Here is a 20,290-nt window from a genome sequence, read left to right on the forward strand (position 1 = left end):
CTTTACACACAGAGAAATGGTAGTTGAAAGCAAAATAAAAATCATTAATCTACATGGTGACACTATTATCATCGAATTTAAATTATGCTTTTTTTTTTTGAGGAGTTTTAAGGATTAACCTATATATATCTGTTGGCAGAATAATATTCATAACTTATTACTGTGATGTATACATTTAACAAACACTAGTTCTGTTTAAACAAAGTTTTTGCTCACCTGAAGACTTGACACTATCTATAAATAAATATATTTGTTTCATGAGGTATTGCAGTTTCTGTTCAAAATTGGGAATTAAGTTGTCTTGAATAGATTTCAGCATGTTAAAGCTTAATTTCTGAAATTATTGAAAATTTGGGAAAGAAATTGTTGATAAATCTTTCTGAGTTTGAACTTAATTTAACTGTAGTGTTGTCCTCAAATATGTATATATCACTCCCTTTTGGGGTATTCCTATCCCATAAAAGTTGATGGGAGTTTGCTAATGATTTCAGCTAAACTCGGAGTTCTTGCAGTGCCTCCTCTAGGAGATGCACACATCTGCCTTTGAGGAAAGATATTTACATGTACCCTAATGGGTGCTTTTTGGTAGAAGTTATAAATCTATAATGTATGCCGAAGTCAGCCATTTGCCTCAGTATTTTAGCTCAGTGAAGTGTCTATTTTTCTGTGTGGAGAAGAAGGGGTATTGATTCACAGTCTGTTTAATTACTTTGAGTGGAAATAAGCTGTGGGTACACAGCAGTTCTTAATGTTTAAACTGGTGGAGTAGTGCATGTTTTGTACTTCTAGTTGAAAGCATTGTAAGGTTCCTTCATTAATTCCTTAACCTGTTTTGTTGGATTACTGAAAATATTCTAGGCAGTGTCAATGTGCTTTGCAATTTTCAGTGTTCCTAATTCTTGCCAACAAGATACAGAGAGATTGGGAGAGAGTATGCTGAAGTGTATCTTCTGATACTCTGGGATGTCACTTCCTTATTAAAATTCTGGTGTGCTGACAGAATTGGTTGATCCGTGTTTAGCAAGATCAAAGGGCAGGCTCAAAATAACATTGCTACGGTAAGAATGTAATACTTTATTTACCTCAGATGCCTGTGCACGTGCCGCTTCCTTTCCTCTTCTCAGAGAAGAGGCACTTTGGACACCTTCCAATACTTCGTAGAATAGCTCCACTGTTTAATTTTGGTGTGCCAGACTTCTAAAAGACTTTTTTTAAAATAAAAATGTTTATTGAGTGAAGGTAAAATTTTAAATATGATATATAAACCATTTAATTTTATGTTTTTTTAGTTTACAGTTTTTGTGTGTTTTGGAGGTACGTGTTAAAGCATAGTACAGAACAGTACTATGCAATAGAATTTCTAGTCATTTATGGTATTTGGAAATTGAGGATTATACAAAGATGTTGGAACAGATTTTTCAAACACAGCACTTAGCTTTTGAACAGTATATAAGTTCTGTTTAGAAAGTGTGTGAAAATATCCAAAGAAGGCAAGAGGCATGGGGTCAGAGTAATCACTGTAAAACTTGGTTTCTTTTGGTGTGTTCTCTAAGTAGCCATCCTTGTCTTATAGATGTATAGGTGGAAAAATCTGGTGAATAACAGCAATATGCCTACCTTGCTGGACTGCCCTTGGCTTTCTCAAATAAACATTTTTTCTGGCATCATTGTGAAATGCAAGCCAGGCACATGCTGCAAAAACTCTCTGTACTGACAGTGTACAAAAGCCAACCACTGAGCAGCCAAATGTTTGAAAACTTGCAAAAAGAGTTAGTTGATTAAATCAGGGGGTTCGTGCTTACAAGAAGTAAGGCAAAAAACCCCTAACCTTTCTATGTTCTTCCAGCATTGGAGAGGGGGAAATAAGAAAGTGGTGAATCAAAATTAAACAGAGATTTCCTTTTGGATTGACAAACCTCAGTAGAAGTGTAGGCAGTATTTGAAACAGTATGCATCTTCCTCGCAGTAGTTTCTAGGGCTGTTATGTGAATGCCAGTTTACGTACTTGCTGCTCAGCAGACCTCTGAAAGCCTGCTGTTTGTACTGGTGTTTTGCACACGGGACAGTTCATTGGAAGTCTGCAGGGAAGTTCTCCTACTAGTCTGCTTCATAAATTTGGGAACGATGCTTCTGTGAATGAAGCTGATTCAAGATGAGTTTCTTCAGAAGTGGGGAGTACCTGTCTTAATCCTAATGTAGCTGTAGGAGGAGTTGGCTGATTGCACTGTCAATGTAGTCCTTCAATGTTGCACTTCACTTCTGTCCTACACTGACAGCTAGTAATTTGAAAATGACGCTCCATCATTTTTAAAAAGGAGCTCTTAAAGTACTGGGAACAGAGAGGTGAGAATTGGGGAGCATGACCCCTAGAAGCACAGTTAGTTTTGACTAACTTTTGCTACATTTCTGAGCAGATGAGAATCAATCAGTGGGACAAAGCACTGAGATGCCAGAAAGCGCAATATGGAGAAAACAATGATTCATGCTTCAGTACCAGCTGGATGGATGTGGGGACATAATTACAGTGTGCAATCAAATCTGCAACAGTTTGCCTCAGCTCACTGGTGGCTGAGGTCCCCCTTTTCTTACACCTTTGGGTAGAAGGGCTTAGACAGCCTGTGTTCAGCGTGGTGTAGAATCATGGTCCTACAGTACAGCCCCGGAGTCTGTTGGGAGTGGATGTGGAGAAGTGGATAAGCCTAACGTGTCCACAGATTTCAGCTGCAGCCCGTGGGAAAGCTGCAGAGGTTCGTTCTGTGAGAGTTTTTGTGGTTTGAAAAGCTCAGATACTGTGTTGCTCTCAGCAATTGAGCTAATACTGGTTTCAGATACTTCGAAGTAGGAGATTTGGGGTGGGAGGAGGTGTCTTTAATTTCAGTAGCTGACACCGCAGAAGTCCCTGGTTGAACCTGCACTCTTCTTCATGGCTGTCTTCAGAAACTTAATCTTTCCTGCTTCTGACTTGAGAACAGATTTTGGAGGAACACGGTAATAGTTCTCTGCTATATGGGTCAAGGAATTCTTCAAAAATACTTTGATCAGTGGTTGAATCTTGTAAAAGGAACAAAAGAATTAAATTGGTGCAGTTCCATCTCCTGTGAACTAGAGGATGCCAAGACGCGTGTTCTGTTGGAGTGCAGTGAATGGTCTTCTCTCGGAAAGTCTCCTCTCTGAAAAAGCTTCAGTTACTATTATTATGCTATTATTATGCTTTGGAGGGCTAAAATTGGAAAGGGGTAGGAAAAGAACTTTTTCCATTTCCTTAACCGTTATGAGGGAGAAACACTTAAAAAGGGAAAAGTAAGATTACAGAAGGTGATTAAGGCTCTAAGACCAGCCATTGTAGTAGAATTTTTTTATGGTACTCAAACCCATTAATTTTAAATTGGCAGCTACCTTTTAATCCATTCTTAAAAAAGTTTTTGTTGAAAGTTTAACAGATTTCTGTAAATATCTTTAAGGAAATGTATATTCTAAATAAAGGCGGAAATCTAGAGTTTCTTTTTTTTGTTTTATAAGGGCTGGGTTTTTTGGGGTTAAGTCCATTTGTTTTAATGAGTCTGAAGAAAATCAAAACCTAATAATTGCCTTAGTTCTATGTTGACAGTAGATTTTCTTAACAGTAATAGTAGAAGTATTTTTTGAGTTCAGTGACTCTCTTTTGAAGTTTTATTTACATACTTTTCAAGGGTATGCCCAGCGAGCAGAATTTCAGTGTGTGGTAGTTTAAAGTCAGATTGCCCAGCCATACAGTTTTGTTGTTCATAAAGAAAGGGCACAGTTTCTTCTTGTTCTTGTGTAGGCAATGATTTGGACAGCGTTGTAGAAGCCAGAGCCAGACATTAACTGATACCAGAGAAGTGATATTTTTTTTCATTTGCAGACTTGATGCTATAACTTTTAAAGTAGGTATTGTCATGAAGTTTTATGAAGCTCTTTTTAGCTACAGAACCCCCTATAAAAACGCATTTGTGAAAGTTGCTTACACTTTCATATGATTTAGAATTCTATCCAGGTTTATGGATGGAAATTTTGTTTGCTTTTCGGGTTCCTGGCAAGATTTCTGTGTGCATTAGTTGTGAATTACTAAGGTAGCAATTGCAATATTGCTGAAATGTAGACTTGACCACAGTAATTCCTGTTTTGTACTGCCTGCTCAACTGGCCTGTCATACTGTCTTCGGTTGGGGCGTATCTTAGAAGGTTGTTTGGAAGCTTTTGCAAGGTGTCTGGTAGTGTAAACTAAACTTGATGTCATTTAGCTGGAAACATGCAAATGCAGTCAGGACTGATGCTTCATTGTTTTTATATTGACGTGCATAGAAGGAGGACAAAAGTCTTAGTGAAATGAGGAGCTTTGCTATGGAGGAAGTAGAAGGAGAGATATAGAGCTTCTTTACTGAGCATGTTACCTTAAAACAGCAGCTGGATGTCTATCAGATAATGTTAGATTAAGATACTGATTTCCACAGAGCTAGACTAGAGTGATGAATTTCAACTAATGCTGTCCACAAAAGTATAAAGCTGTGTTTGATGAAGAGAGTGAAGAGGGTCTAGCATGAGTTATGTCCAGAAAGGTAAAAAGGGGAGCCTATGACTGCTAAATTTATAATTCAGAGTTGCAATTTTATCTTAATCTGAGTCCGATGCGTGTTCCTGAGTGGATAGCATTTTGATTCTCAGGGCAGGGAAACATAAAAGTGGTTTTTGGATTGGTTATATAGCTTGTTCTGCCTTTTCAGACATAGGCCAAGAGACTCACTTAATAGGTTCAGGTTTAGCAAATGGAAAAAATACGCACTAAGCTGCAGTGGGAACGTTACATTTCTTTGGAGAATAAATGTGTCTGTGCAGATTCTGTCTTTTTAATGTGTTCTGGCTCTGTAAGAAGAATGGACTTCCTTCCTCACCCTATGTTTAGCTATTATTATTATTACTGTCTGTTTCTTTTGCTTTACACATTAATGAAAAAAATTGTCAGTTTTGCAAATCAGTGAATTTTTAAAAACATTTTTGTAAGCATCTCTGGTTACAGTGTGCTTTTGAAACAGAATTATATTTATATATTCATGAAGAAATAGACTAAAAATTTCAAGTTTTAGCATTTTTTGGAAGAACAAAAAATACGGCATGTAACTACTCAAAAATACATTTCAGTAAAGTGAGTTGAAAAATGGTACTAGGTCCACTGTAGAATTTCTTATTTAGATAAGTATAGTCTGCTAATGTAAAAACACGCACCCTATGTATTGTATGATCTACCAATAAAAGAATAACAAGGGCACAGTATGAAAAACACATATTTAACAGACTTTGTGACACAGGAAAATAAAAATACATGTCAGATGAAATATTAGCATAAATGTTCATAAACTATTTTAATATAAATAAGAAATGTCACTGAGAAGAATATACTTAGTGCAAATCTGGTGGTGGGTAATTTAATTTTTGTTTTGTTTTGCTTTGGGTTTTTTGGGTTTTGTTTTTCCTTGGTAAACAGTCCATGTTTTCCTTGAAATCTGTGGAAAATGAATGTGACCAATTTGAACTGTCCTAGTCTCGAAGTAGATTTAATTTTTTTTGGAATACAGGAATATTTTACTTTTGAAAACGTATTTACAGTACTGTATACAGCTTGCTAACATGTATGTGAAATGTCACTTGCAGGTGCTGACCTTAAAGAAAGAGCAAAAATGCACTCAAGTGAAGTTAGTTCTTTTGTCTCCAAAGCAAGAGCCACTATTAATGAAATGGGTATGTAACCTCTCACTTGAACGGTGTTATTTTAACTGTAACCTGAGAAGGGTTAGTTCAGAGGAATGGCGTAAGTGTGCATGGTTAATTCTTGGCAGATAGCAGGGTGTCCACAACTATTTATATTCATAAATACAAATCATGGTGCATTACTTCTTCTAAAATGTTCCTAATCGAGTTAGACCTTTTTTTTTAGAATGCTAGAAAAAGCTAAATCTCAGCTGAAACAGGGGTGATTTGCTCTGCTGTTTTCATAAAGGATGGATGTTCTGTGACATCCAAGTACTTTAGAATTTAATTTTCACCTCTGCATTCTTGTGGTCAGTATAGTTAATACAGTATTTAATACACTTTAGAAACCAATTAAATGTCAGCTGTTGATAGAAAGTTAGCTAGTAAGGCCTTCTAAAATACACTTGTTCTGCTGTAGTAAAACCTGTTAATAGTCCAGGATTTTAATTGACTTGTAGCAGTTTTTAAGGATAGTGATTCTCTGTAAATTTTACATTATAAATTCACCATCAAATCATTATGTTTCTACATCTCTGTGGATCAGCTTTAATATAGTTGTTTTTCAACAGGGCAGTGCCAATATGTTTTGTGAAAGAGAGAATTTTATACATTTGGTTTGCAGATACAACATATTTGGTCACTTGAAATTTTGGCACATAACTCTGAAGAGTAAATCATTTCCCAGAGAATGTTTTTAGATGCATTTCCTTAACAACATTGGGTCAGATCTTGGTTTGGCAGAATGTTATGAATAGAAACCAGTATGTTTTTGCAGGTAAGTGACAGACTACTGAAGAATAAGTCTTTCATGCGGTGTTTCATGGAGATACTTGTGTCTTTGAATTAATGTCTTGTTTTTGCCTCAAGGCTCTTTAAATGAATAAAAGCAATAAAATATGTGGAAGTGAATAGATCATTAATTTCCTGAAGCTCATACTGTATTTCATGTTGGCGTTTGTCCTTTTATTGGAATGCTGAGCAAGAGGCAACAAGTTGTTCCGTTTAGCTACTTTGTAAGTTTTTTTGGGAGGCTTCCTTGGCACTAAGTAATGATTTTTCAAACTTGCTTGGGCCGAAGTTGCTGGAAATGCTTTCTGACCTGCTATTGATGGTTAAATGGAGGCAACTGATTTTAAGATTTTCCTATGATCAAAAAATAGTTTTTTTAAATTGGATTATTTTTAATTTTTTGAGAAAATTCCTAAAATCTAAAGAAGCATTTGGATTTGGCATTCTGCAGTGAATGACTGGAAAACATATACAGTGATTTGATGCTTTGTTTTGCTTCAGAATTGAAAAGACTTTTAAGACAAATGTTTGATTGTCTTCAACTTCATTAAGGTTCCTGTGAGAGAGAATATGTAAGCAAATTTTCAGTGTTACCTAAAAGGTTTACAGTGAATCATTATCCTAACAGTGAATTACTTGAAGTTTAGGAAACCAGTATGAGTGCTTTCATTCATTGATTTCTAGTCTCTTTCTCAAAAAACAAGCATGAAATTGTGAGCAAGTGGAATTAATATTTGAGAATTTAGGTCACTGAAGTACCTAGATAGGAGGGTTTTTGAGGGAATGTAGTAATAGCAATTAGACATGCTGCAGGTTGGAAAAGAGAAAGAATTTGAACATAGCCCTGGCCCAATATTGTAACAAGACTTTTGCTTGGGTTGGGTGAGTGTCTTTCTCCCCTCTTGCTCCCTCCCTCCTTCCCTCCCTCCTTCCTCCCTCCCTCCTGCCATTTTGCCATTTCTGCTTTAAAACACTAAACAAAACAGTCACTAGAAGGTTCTTTAATGGTTACGTGGTATTTGGCCGTCTCCCAGTTCATTTTTTTAAAGGCTTTTTTACAGGATTACAGATGAGTATTGAGATATATCACTTTTAATGTTACTGGTCAGTTTTCACATTGTGTATGTTTGGACATGCATACAGTACAAGTAGCTTTTATTTTCAGTCACAGGACGTATTCCCACTGTGTACATGTTAGAGGCATTGTTGTTTTTGAACACGTTATGCCAACAGTAGATGAATTTATAGGATGGAGCTAGCATTTTTCTGAAGAGTCTTTGCAGAGCAATTTAGGATGTGGTTCCCTATATCAGGAACTGGTAGAGAATATGAAAAAAGTGGATTTTGTAAAAGAGATTAGATTAGATGGGTGCACGAGGTGTCATGTTGTGTGATGCCCTTATGAATAGAAGTGAACATTAATTTTGTAGCAAGTCGGAGGTTCTCAGTTCTTTTTTTCTTCTGAAGAAGTGATCTGGTATAACAGAATGTATTTTTTATAGAACTAATGGAACATTGTATTTGCATTTGATTACTGCAATGAATCTATATATTGAAAACAATCACAATATTTTTCCTGCACAGCAACAACCAGAATGTTGTAAGATGGTTAAAGAGGGGAAACAATTTTCAAATTGTTATTTGCCACTGCAGAATGCTGTATAGGCAGGGAACAGTATTTCCTCTCTCCCACTTTGTACTTTTTCTATCCTAGTTTAATGCTGTAATCTCATTTAAAATGTGTTCTACTTTTTGCTTTGCAGAAATAGGTCATGTTTTGATAATTGCCTTTGTGTTCAGATGTGTGACCTAGTAAGGAGATGCTTCTTTTTAACAATATTTTTTTGGAAAGAAGACCATTAATTTATGTTTGCAGATGTAATTATCCTTGTGTGTATTTTATCTTGGACAACTAGATAAACTTAGCTTTTTAGAATTGACATGCTTTGGCTTTTTTTAGTTCTTGTCAATTTCATTACATTTAAGCTCCTTACGCTAGTGGTTTTGTAAAAAGCTGTAGCATCGTTTTGGAATACAGCTACAGAAGAGATTTTTCTGGAAATTAAAAGCATACTGTGTTTTTATGAGATTAATTTATAACTTCTTGCTAAATTTGGATGAAGTATTAAGAATGCAGTAAATATCACTTGGTATAAAAATAAGCACTTAAAGCTGAAAAAAATGTACTGAGCTGTTAGTTGCAGTGTTTAGAGCTTTAAGTTGAGGGGGGGGAATCAAAACAGCCTCTATTTTTAGCAGTGGTTGCTTTTGCTAAAATTATACCAGAATTGTGGGGGTTTGTTTGGGTTTTTTTGTTGGTTTTTTTTAAATAGTAGGAATGGTAAGACTGCTTGTCCATTAGTATATTCTGCCTTGAGGCTTTTCATTACTGATGCAAGGCTGGCTTTACCCTCAAAAAAGTAGGAGAGAAAAACATTAATAGAACTCTTGCAACCATGCACAACAGAACAGGCCTGACTAAATGAAATCAAATGTTACTGACTCCTAGAAACCTTGTTTTTTGATGCTTTGGGGAAAACAACCCGCCATGATTGTGAGTCAGATCATCAGCATGTTTTTTATGGTATGAGCCCATTAAGTCCATGTTGTTCTTTTTACTGCCTGTGGGGTCCAGGCTGTGGTATTGCCATTATATATATGTTATTTGTTGGGATTTCAGTTGCAAAGCAAACTGAGGCTACGTACGGAACTGAATGCAATAACCACTCTCCTCCAGATAAACACCTTGTTTAACAGAAGGAAAAAGTGAAGCTGCAGAAGGAATCTGAATGCGGCAAATACTTGCAATTACTCAGAGTGACGTATAACTGAGCAACGCATTTGGTTAGCAAAACTTTTCCAGAGAACATAGGCACAAGTACCTAAATCCTACAAATGGGGGAAAAAAAATTAGACACTGACTTTCTTTGTTACTTTTTAAAGTAACAAAGGGTGGTCAGACTTGATTTTTATGTCACGTGTGGAGGCAAAACACCTGACTTGTGGCCTGATGGAACCTAGATCTGAACTAAGCTAAGGAAGAAGTTTTTAATAAAATACTGTTTTTCCTTGTTTTCTATTGGAGATGTTCCATTCTAACAAACCTTACAGTGCTTTGTTTAAAACTTAGTTTTGATGCATAAGTCGTGATATAATTTTAATAAGTAGTGATACTTAGTAACTTTTGTTTAGACACAGTTTTCACAGATGTGATTTGTTTTGACATAGTCCAGTTTGAATGAGATCATCCTGAATGAAAACACCTCGCGGTCAGTTACTTGCATTTATTTTTTTACTGTATGCTTTTTATTTTGTTCAAAGCAGATACAACTCTGTATTTACAGATTTTAGGTTTTTTCCTCTTTAGCAATTTTCTGTCATTCTGGCTTCTCTCAGTCATCATGAAGTTGTCATTTACCTGAAAGAGTGCTCTCGTTCGTCCTTCAGGAGAGCAGTCTCTTCTCTGAGAAGTTCATTTTTTGAGTACTGAAGATCATGCATCCTGGGAAATATTTAGGTTGTGCCACATTATATGCTACAGTTTTGGATGCACACTGTCAAAACTTCATCTCAGAGGTCCCACGAGTGGGATCAGGATTAGATGAGTTTCACTTGATTTCTGGTCTGCTAACTGCCACCCCACCTTCCCATTGTAAAGCCTCAAAAATAGGCAGGAATGATCATTGATGAGGTCAGTGCAGTGCCTTATGTTGCTATTTGGGTTTCTGGGGCTTCTGTGGAGATTTCATTAACACTAAAAATCCTGCTTCAGTGATGAACACTCCAGACCTGATTACTACTCTGAGAAAGGACTGCTTATTGAGCAAATCCATCAGTGTTTGCTGGAGGTAAATCTGGGCAGCAACGTAGGAGTGCTCTAGTTTGGAGGTCCAGTAAGAAGAATTGTGGCTTTGTCTCTTAGGGAAGAGCAGATACAGGTACAGCAGAAGGCTGTAAGTTGAAAAAACATTGACTGGGAAGCTGAATAGAATATCGCAGGTAGCTGTCAAATTTGAAAAAGCACAAATTCACAGCAATCAGTGCCGTGCTTAGCAGTGCCGTGCTTAGCAGCCATCCTTAGGCGTCATGGTCTCCCAGTGTTGCTGACACTGTGAAAGAGAGATTTTGGCACAGTGCTTCTCTTGTTGTGTTTGTTGCCTGTTCAGTTAAGCATAGAGCATAGCTAATACAGTCCAAGATTGCTAGCATTCTGAATGCGTTGCTGAGCTCTTGGTTGTTTTCCAGCAGTAGATTTACTGCTTCTCTTAACATTGAATGAATTTAAGATACCCTTTGACTAAGTATTGTCTGTTTCCTAAATAGATAGTACTGTCCTTACAGAGCTGAAATTACGGGCTTTGTCAAATTACACTGGATTGTTTTTAATTAGAAAACACACTGCTAAACTCTGTACCATTATAGAGGCAATAAATGCAACATTAAGCTTCTCTACCAAGACATTTATTAGCTATTTATATAACAGCATTGCTTCCACAATTGCTAATATACTTCTTCCCCCATAAAAATAACCTTCTATAAACTGTTATTAAAAAAGATGCAGAAACAGAGGACCTGAGTATTAGGATGAGCTGATTGTCCTTCCTTACAGATCTGAAGATTAGGGAAGGAGGTGGCTGTGAATTGCTGATTCATTGCTTTTATCCCTGACACTGCTGTACAGTCTTGACAAAAATTAACATAGCCTCAGCTCTAGTTTAGTTTTCCTTCTGGTAGTAATTCCAGATGCTGTTCTGTGAGGAAAAGAGACTGTGCTCTGGACATCGCTCTTGAATTTTCCTCCCACAAGAAGTAACTGAACCAAAAGAAGGGTGCTAATTGCTCAGATGGTTTATTGAGATCTACATGGCTGGTTTGCACATTGACTGTTAAAAAGGCCTCTGGTATGACTTGCTGTTGAAGGCTTCTGTTCCCCCTCTACCGAGCGACATTGTGTATGTTTGATGTGTTGGGAAACTCTACCCTTTCCTCACCCTGTTCGGGTTTGAAATTGCGTGTTCCAATCCCTGAGTGAGAAGGAATAGTTTGTTAGCTCTTTTGCTTTGCCTGTCTTCTGGCTCTGTTCCTAGAACCAGTTGATATTCAAAGGGCACCGACTCCTGGAGTGGTACCAGAAGTATTATGCTGCTCTTCTGTCGAAGACATCCTCCGCTTATTGCCTGGGCCAGGTGTTAGGCTTTGACCTCAGAATAGCATGCTCAGGTCTTGTATTGAGCAGGGCTTTTGCCTAGGTGTTCACTGCTTTGAAGGTATTACCAAGCTAGTTTATAAAAAAAATTTATGCTTACTGTGAAACATTAGGGCGTGTTTTCTCTGTTGTCTTCAGTGAATGAGCTGACTGAAACTATTACTTAATATATTAAGCTAATTTAGAACTAAAGATATTTTAGCATTAGACTGGGGAATGTAGGTGTGTGGAGTACTGCTGAAAACAGGTACAAGAGAGAAATGTTCCGCTAAAATGGTCATTTTATATTATTTTATAATATATTTTTATATATATTTTATATATAATATATTTTATATTATTCATGTTGGGATTTTCTTTGTATTGTGTCAAACAAGAATGCTGCTGGTACTAGACTATATGTTATCTTCACACTGTAAAGCAAACAAGTAGACAAGAAAAAAATGAGAAACTTGTCCCATTGGATTCTCTCAGCGAACAGAGATTACAAATGTGCTGTTGTTTGAAGTTTATTTTGTGTGCTCTGTAAGAAAGAAAAAAAACTAGCATAGAAGTAGAATGCAAAAATGTAACTGAAATAATTTATCCTTGGCATAGTCCTTTTGTTTTGTGAATTCATTGCTTGAATATGTGCTATGCTATTTGTGAGAGTAACAAGTTCTTAAATGTACTTAGTAAGGAGAAGAAATATAAGAAATAATTTAAATTTTTCTTCTGTCCAAAGCTTTTCTTTGTTTGCACAGAAAGTAGGTTCTGTCATCTAGGGTTTACTTCATTATTGTTTTGCTGAATACAGAAGAAGACTACAGGAAGAAACATTATTCAGTATGAAGAAACTGAGGAAACTGTTTATCAAGCTGAAGTGTATCAATGAAGATGAATGAAATATCCAAACTCTTCTATATAGTATGAAAAGAGAATCATGGGAGACTTGGCTGCAGAAGACTGTAGCTAAAGAGTTTGATTAAAGCACCTCTTTCATTCCCAGTAGTTTCCCAGCTTTTGCTCCTATTATCAAGAGTACAAAACACACTGTCCCTTACCTGTCAATAATGAAGTATCAAATAGAAAATTTTAAAATTAAGAACATAATACTCCTATATTAACTATTTTTTGTCAATTCAAAAATTTTTTTCTGGGTCATTTATGAGAGTGAGTGATTACCAGAAGAAACAGGAAAATTGATGGGATTGAGGAAGGTGCCTTAAGAAAACCCTTTAGCTACTGTCATAATAAAAGGACGATAAACTTTACTAATGTCTTTTGCTTAATAATCAACTGTAAGCAATGTGCAGTAAAGAAATTTTCCTTTTTAACGAAAATGGCTACAAGTACTAAAAGAAATTATTTTTATGTAGCTCTTTCTTTGTCTGCCTGAACTTTGAAGGTATTAAAGCATAGATAATAATGTTCAAGTAAAATTATCAATGCTAGCAGCCTATTAAGCTGCTTATCCGAAGCACAGGAATTAGAGGATAGCTAAAACCCTTTCACAGTTGTAACTAGCAAATGTGTGGAAAAGAATTGTGTATCCAGATGCACATGTAGATCATTCAGGCTTATAAGTGTGGTCACTTTTTTGCAGATTGAGGTACTTTTAAAACATATGTAAATATGTAAGTTACTTTGAGTAACCACTTTTTCATTCTTTTTGCAATTATGACGGGTAAAGCTTTGTAGCATTTAATGACTTGCACAAAAATGGTTTGACCAATCTTTTTTGCCTTCAAATTCATATTGAACATTTGGCAGTCTCTCTTAACCACTTTCTACATACATTTGTTGGTTTTCATAGTGTCATGGAATGGATGAAAGTGCTTGTTGAAGTATTTGGTTTCTGTTAGCTTTTTTCCCCAGAGAAGGGCCTTTTTTGATGGCGGTGCTTGCAATTGAAAATGCAAGCAAACTTGTAGGCACAAACTTGGTAACAGATTTTACAAGGCAAGGTGAATGCCTGAAACACAACTGATATTGCTCTGTAAGTGCAAAGCTTGCGTGCTGTCTTAATGTTGTTGTTCTTCAGGGAGGGATCCCAAAAGATGAAATCAAGATCTAGTGTCTGTTGCAATTATTATATAAATATTTCAGTTATCATAGTTTCCCAAGGACTGCCTCTACTTGCCACTCAAGGTGCATAGCTTATGCCATTTTAATTTTTGAAGGGAAAAAATCACTGTTTTACACTTAAGAGCAACATCATCAAGAGAGATCAAAAATTTGGGTAGTGAGCAGGTGGAAGAGAAGACTATTCTGAGTTACAAGAATATTTAGCTATAAACTTAATTATTTTAAGACCAAATTAAAATTCCCTTCCCAGTTATTATAGCAAGCTAGCATGTAGTTTTACATAATCGCTAATGCTTATTCAGAATTGCTGTTTACATTTGTGGCCTTTTGAAAACCTTTTCTAACTTGTAACCAGAAAACCAGATTTTGAGTTACTAAAAAAACTCCGTAAAGTAACAGATCTTGAACCTTTCTTTCAACATCATTGGTGTAGGATTTGGGCCATAGGCTTCCAGTATTATGTGATTTTATGCTGTTGTTAGTTGAAATATTCACTGAATATAAATAGAATGTAAAGAAGTACATTGTTTTGTAATAATAACCCCCAAATTTATAATTATTTATTTGACACTTTCATTCGATGATGTGACTTCTGTTTCTTTTTTCTTGCTTTCCTAATGGCTGACCCATCAATTACGGAATCTACAAATATGTGTTTAGTTGTGTTTAGACATTTTGGGGGCATGTGACGATTCTTTCTATGAATTTGAAGGCTCCATGATTATTACTACTTTTAAATACATATACTAAGAAACAGAGAGGGAGCTTTCTTATCTAAATTAAAATTTGTGCTTGGGAATGTGCTGGAACAATTAATCCTGGAAACTACTTCTGGGCATGTGAAGGACAACAAAGTCATCAGGTGTAGTCGGAATGGATTCGCAAAAGGGAAATCTCGCTTGACCAGCCTTATAACCTATGATGAAATGACTAGTTTGGTAGATGAGGGAAGAGCAGTGGATATTGTCTACGTTGACTTCAGTAAGGCTTTTGACATGTACTTGTATGAGATTCTCATAGAGTAACTGATGAGTATGGTCTGGACGAGCAGGCAGTGAATTGGATTGAAAATTGGCGGAACGAATGGGTCCAGGGGCTGGTCATCAGCAGCATGAAGTCTGTGTGGAGGCCTGTAGCCAGCAGTGTGTACTGCTGGGGCCAATACTGAGTTCAGTCCTGTTCAACATCATTAATGATCTGGATGATGGGGTAGAGTGTACCCTCAGCAAGTTTGCTGATGATATAAAAGCGGAAGGAGTGACTGATGCACCAGAGAGTTGTGCCATCATTCAGAGGTACCTCAGCAAGGTGGAGAAGTAGGCTGACAGCAACCTCATTAAGTTCAGCAGAGTGCCACGTCCTGGACGTGGGGAGAAAGAACGCCATGCACCAGTACATGCTGGGGCTAGCGATCTGGAAAGCAGCTTCGCAGAAAACGCCCTGCAGGTCCTGGTAGACACCAAGTTGAACACGAGACAGCACTGTGCGCTTGTGGCAAAGAGGACAAATGGTATCCTGGTCTGCATAAGGCGGAATGCTGCCAGCAGGTAGAGGGAGGTGATTCTTATGCTTTTCTCAGTAGTGTACCCGGTTCTGGGCTCCCCAGTACAAGAGAGAGATGGAGCTACTGGAAAGTGTCCAGTGAAGGGCCATGAAGATGATGAATGGACAGGAGCATTTCTCCTGTGAGGAGAGGTTGAGCAACCAGAGACTGTTCAGCTTGGAGAAGAGAAGGCTCAGGAGGTGATCTCATCATCAATGTGTATAAATGCCAAGAGAGGAGGGTGTTAAGAAGATGAAGCTGGGCTGTCTTCAGTGGTGTACAGTGACAGGACCAGAGGCAATGGGCACAAACTGGAACACGGGAGGTTCCTCCTGAACATCAGGAAACCCTTACTATGAGAGTGACTGAGCACTGGCACAGGTTACCCAAGGAGGCTGTCTCCCTCCTTGGAGATACTCAAAAGCCATCTGGACGTGAGCTTGAGCAGCTTGTTCCAGGGGGTGCTACTAGAACAGAGGAGCTGGACAAGATGACCTCCAGAGGTCTCTTCCAACTTCAACCATTCTATGATTTAAAGGTTTCTCATGTGCTGCAGAAATATGTAGGCAGATACTTGCCACACTTTACTAATCTGCTGGAGTTAGATAATGAATTGTGGAACTTTTCATATATCCCTCAATTTGTAGCATACTTTCCTCCAGTAGGCCATGTAACACAGTGTGCAGGGTGTTTTTAGACAATTCATTCTTCTTGCTTAATGTTTTATGAAATCCATTATTCAGAAGGGAAAATGAGCTGCTAGAAATGCCCCCTGACATTGCTTGTCCTAGTAAGCTTTGCACTAGTCAGTGTTATTTGTCAAATAATCAGAAACGCACTTGTGAAATAAATAGCCTGGACAATCTGTTTCTCCATTCTGTGGGAACTCAGTTGTGCTGTCATGTAAATTTGAATTCTCTTGCTACTTCTGTCTTAGTGGGAGACTCACAATTTTTGACACAAGTAGATTACTCTCACTAATTTGTTTTCAGGCAGTACTGGGAGACCAGAATTATTCTTAGACCATTGGCTGTCTGTTGATAAAGACAAGTCACCAGTAACCTTTATGAATCTGGTTCAGTAGGTGCTAGAGGTAGTGACTAGCTTCTGATTTACATCTGAATAACTGTTCTTTATGAAGTTTGATTGCCAGAGGTCACTGGAGTAAGAACAGAGATGAATAATAAGGACTTTTTTTCAACATTGTCCAGGTAATAGGAGGACAATAGAGGAATAGTGAGGGGGATTGAGGGTGACTGTCTTTCATTTTAGTGTTTCATATCAAATGCTTGGAAAGCATTCTTCATCAATATCTGCAGAAAGTAGATTTTTTCCTGGTTGATCAGACCATTTCATTGTCTGCCAATAGTGATGTTGTGCAAGAATAGAAGAAGGCTGTTTGAAAGTTACTAAGAAAGTATTAAGTGTAATTCAGTTTCCTCTCAGATATTATCTTACATATGTGCACTTTTATAGCAGATTTTTTCGTGAATTAGTCAGAGGACTAAATAGCCAAATAAATTCAGGTCAATAGAATTCAGGCAACTTCTGCTTTCCATCTGAGGAATATCAGTGTCCGCAATATATGAATCAGCTGCGTGGGCTTTATGACACACATCTGAGAAACTATTTCTTGGTTGAATCCTCCAGACCCAGTGCCTATGTTCATATGCTGATCTTTCATTCATCATACAATAATCTCTAAGCAGAAGGGAAATCCCTTGTTAGTCACCAGCTGTGGACATCATGTGGAAAGTCACTTAGAGATAAAATAACAATTACCTGCTTCAAAACAGTTATGATTCTTTGAGATTGCTTCCCACACATTACATGTGTTTTTATGTGCTTAGATGCAAAGTCCTTCTCTTGTGACATTATGTACTAGTAACAAAGTTGTGGGAGAGTTTAGCTTGCTTTACTCTTTATATCTTTCAGTAGTGGAGAGTCACAGGAAAGAAGGAGACATCCCAAGACTACAAGATGCTGCTGCTCAGCCTATTCTGAAATGACATGTAATATATATTTCCCAGAAATGCATTCCTGAAGTTGAGCTGAAGATCCACAGTTACTACAGAGTGCGGAACAGGCCCATTTCTTTATATTGCTGTATATAATATTTTCTAATGTCTGTTTGCGCTTTGTGTGGGTTTATTTGACTTAATGAGCTGTATCATGTTATTATGTTTAGTTTCTCGTATTGAAGTTTTTTGCATGCCATTAATTTCTTAGTTTTTCAGTTTACCTGCTAGTCACTCCACCTGTATCATGTCTTGAATGGCCAATTAACATTCTTTCATACAGGTTCTATCTCTTTCTGTCCTAACAGATTATTCCTCAAATAACTTAATACATAAAAATTATTTTGATCTACTTGTCCCTGTTTGTCTCCTCTTCAGCTAGTCTAAACTCAAATACAGAAGTGCATTTTTGTCTTGTATCTGGCTCTGTTGCTGACTTAGGACTAACATATGCTGAGATGGGCCCTTATTTTTCTCTACTGTAGTCAGAATCTTCCTTTTCTGTAATATCTTTAAACATTGTTATTATATCAGGACATGAGTATCGGCTTTTGCTTGGGACACTTGTTTTATATGCAGAATGGAAGTGTATCTACAGAAAATGTAGCCTGTTTTACACCACAATAGATGTGTGAAGTAATCTTTCATTCATTGTATGAACTGACTTATTATTTAGTGTTCTTCATATTCCACACTTTTTACTACAGTAGTTCAGTGCAATTCTCTGACTAGTTTATGTGGCTTGTTACTCAGTCTGTTTTTAACTACTTCTACCAGCGTTAATCTGTGTATACACATGGTCTGCTCTTGTCTGTGTGTTATGCACTCTAATTTAGTTTAATTATTTTGTTTCTTTTATAAATATTTCTAATCCCTTTTGTGGACTTTACTATGCAGTTTATGACTGCATATGGATAAACCCATGTCAGATCTAGAATCTAGCACTAATGATTAGGAGTACAGCAATTGCCTGAAATTTATATCTGTTATTTACAGTGTGACAAAAATGTGGAATGTTAGAGAATAAAATCACTGGGCTTCTTGGCAAAGCTTTATATAGTTTTTCTCTAGCACTCATAGCAAATGAGCCTTGCTATGTAGAATCATTGTGGAGGTTGACCTGTCTATTTACATAATACATAATTTGTTGTTCTTAAACTTTGAGTGCATGCAACTCAGTGAAGTCTGCGGGGCATAATTTGTCAAATATCATCTCTGCTTTGGTTTTGAGCTGAACAGTTTTGGCAGCTGTGTATTAAAATCATGCAGATAAACATGAACGAGTGCCTCTTGTGCTACAAAATGTGAATATTCCAAGAGGCTTTACCCTTGGTAAGAAGTTCTGGTGACTTAGAAACTCAGTTTACAATCCAGAGCAGTTGCTAATTTATATCTGTATTGCTACTTCTGATGCTTCACAAGATCATGTTAAAAGGATTAATTTTTTCAACTCTTTTGATAGGTATGCATAGAGCTATTGAAAGAATTTGTATTTTGCCATTCATTCATTGTCAACTTCCACGTCAGGCGGTCCTTTAAAATTAATATCATTGGGAAGTGATGATTCTTAGATATGGTATCAAACTGCTTTTTCTGCCTTTGAATTATGAATTTTAGTATTTCTGGATAGGAATGTTGCCTGTAATTCTTGAAAGCAAGCGGTTTTATAATACTCTTTCTATAACTTTCCTGTCCAAGTGTAAGAGTCTACTTGAATTGTACCATAGCTAGTTCTGGAACTTGCTTATCATAGAGAAAGTAGTCTGCCTTGGACCACTGCAAAAGGTGTGTAAATAGTGCTCCAGATACTGTTTGCTAGTCTCTGAGAAATGGAACATACATACAGGCAGTAACTGCTGAAAAGTACAGTTAATAATGACCATACCTTCATGTTCAGGTGAATTATTTTTCATTTACCTATGGTAAAGGCAGATTCCTTTAAGATAAATGCTAACTGTATCAGCCTTGAACTTGGATTGCGGAACTGTTTGGCAGATTGGTTATGGTGACGGGATTATGAGTTTTGGTCAGCAACCTGCCCCTGCTGGAAAGGAGAGTTGCCTTCTCTTCTTGCCTTCCCTTGTAACTAAAGAAGTAAACAGAGGAAGAGCAGATGTTACTCCTATTCCTGAGTTTCCTGTGCCTTTTGTTGTAGATGGCAAATCTAATGGATACCTTTGGCTCTTTTAAGTGACTGCAAGTGTTGATGTTCCAGACCATAATCAGTAGTCTCTTTTGATATCAGAATTGATTCAGATAATCACTTTTAATATGATCTAAACCAGCAACCAAGGGACTTTGATTTAAAGCATCCGTTATAATCTAGAAAAGCATTGGTAAATTTTTGTTCTTTTTTTAAAGACAGTTGCATTGTCATTAGTTGTTAATCATAAAAGGATGTCGATTTGAAGCTAAAAAAAGCCTTTCCTTTAATTGAATAATTTGTTTTATTACCCAGTGAGAGAGTACCAGTTTGTATACAGATTTGTTCATGCTGATATACATTAACACTTAATTGATTTTTTTTTTTAATGAAATTATCTGATTTGTATCTGTCAAAGGGAAAAATTAAGCTACGTAGCACAACTTCTAAATTTAGAACTAACTAGTTCACTAAAGAAAGGAAGTATTATTTGTAATTAGTACATTAAATTAGTCATTCTTGGCCACATTATCCTCCTAGATTTTAAAAGGAGAGAGCATACTCTCACACCTCATTTTAATTTATATTTTGGCAGCAGGCTTTTTTTTCCAATTTCCAACTAAAACTGAATGACCTGGTCATTGAATTCAAGTAGCTGAAACATTAAAAGAAAGAAAATATTGGTTTAACATCTGCAGAAAAAGCTTTTGCTGTCAAGACTTGGTTTAACATTTCAACAGGCTGTACACCCAAGTGTTC

At 36.8% G+C, this 20,290-nt stretch overlaps 1 protein-coding gene across 1 annotated transcript in view; it reads left to right on the plus strand.

Moving 5' to 3' along the window:
- The window catches only part of AUH (AU RNA binding methylglutaconyl-CoA hydratase), a 116,208-nt gene that overhangs the window by 36,547 nt on the left and 59,371 nt on the right, over positions 1-20,290 (plus strand). Inside the window, exon 4 of the mRNA XM_075411731.1 lies at positions 5,667-5,753. Within this exon, the coding sequence (XP_075267846.1) occupies positions 5,667-5,753 (87 nt within the window). The remainder of the gene's footprint in view (positions 1-5,666; positions 5,754-20,290) is intronic.

This window comes from Opisthocomus hoazin, chromosome Z (assembly GCF_030867145.1).
Source record: "Opisthocomus hoazin isolate bOpiHoa1 chromosome Z, bOpiHoa1.hap1, whole genome shotgun sequence".
Classification (NCBI taxonomy): domain Eukaryota; kingdom Metazoa; phylum Chordata; class Aves; order Opisthocomiformes; family Opisthocomidae; genus Opisthocomus; species Opisthocomus hoazin.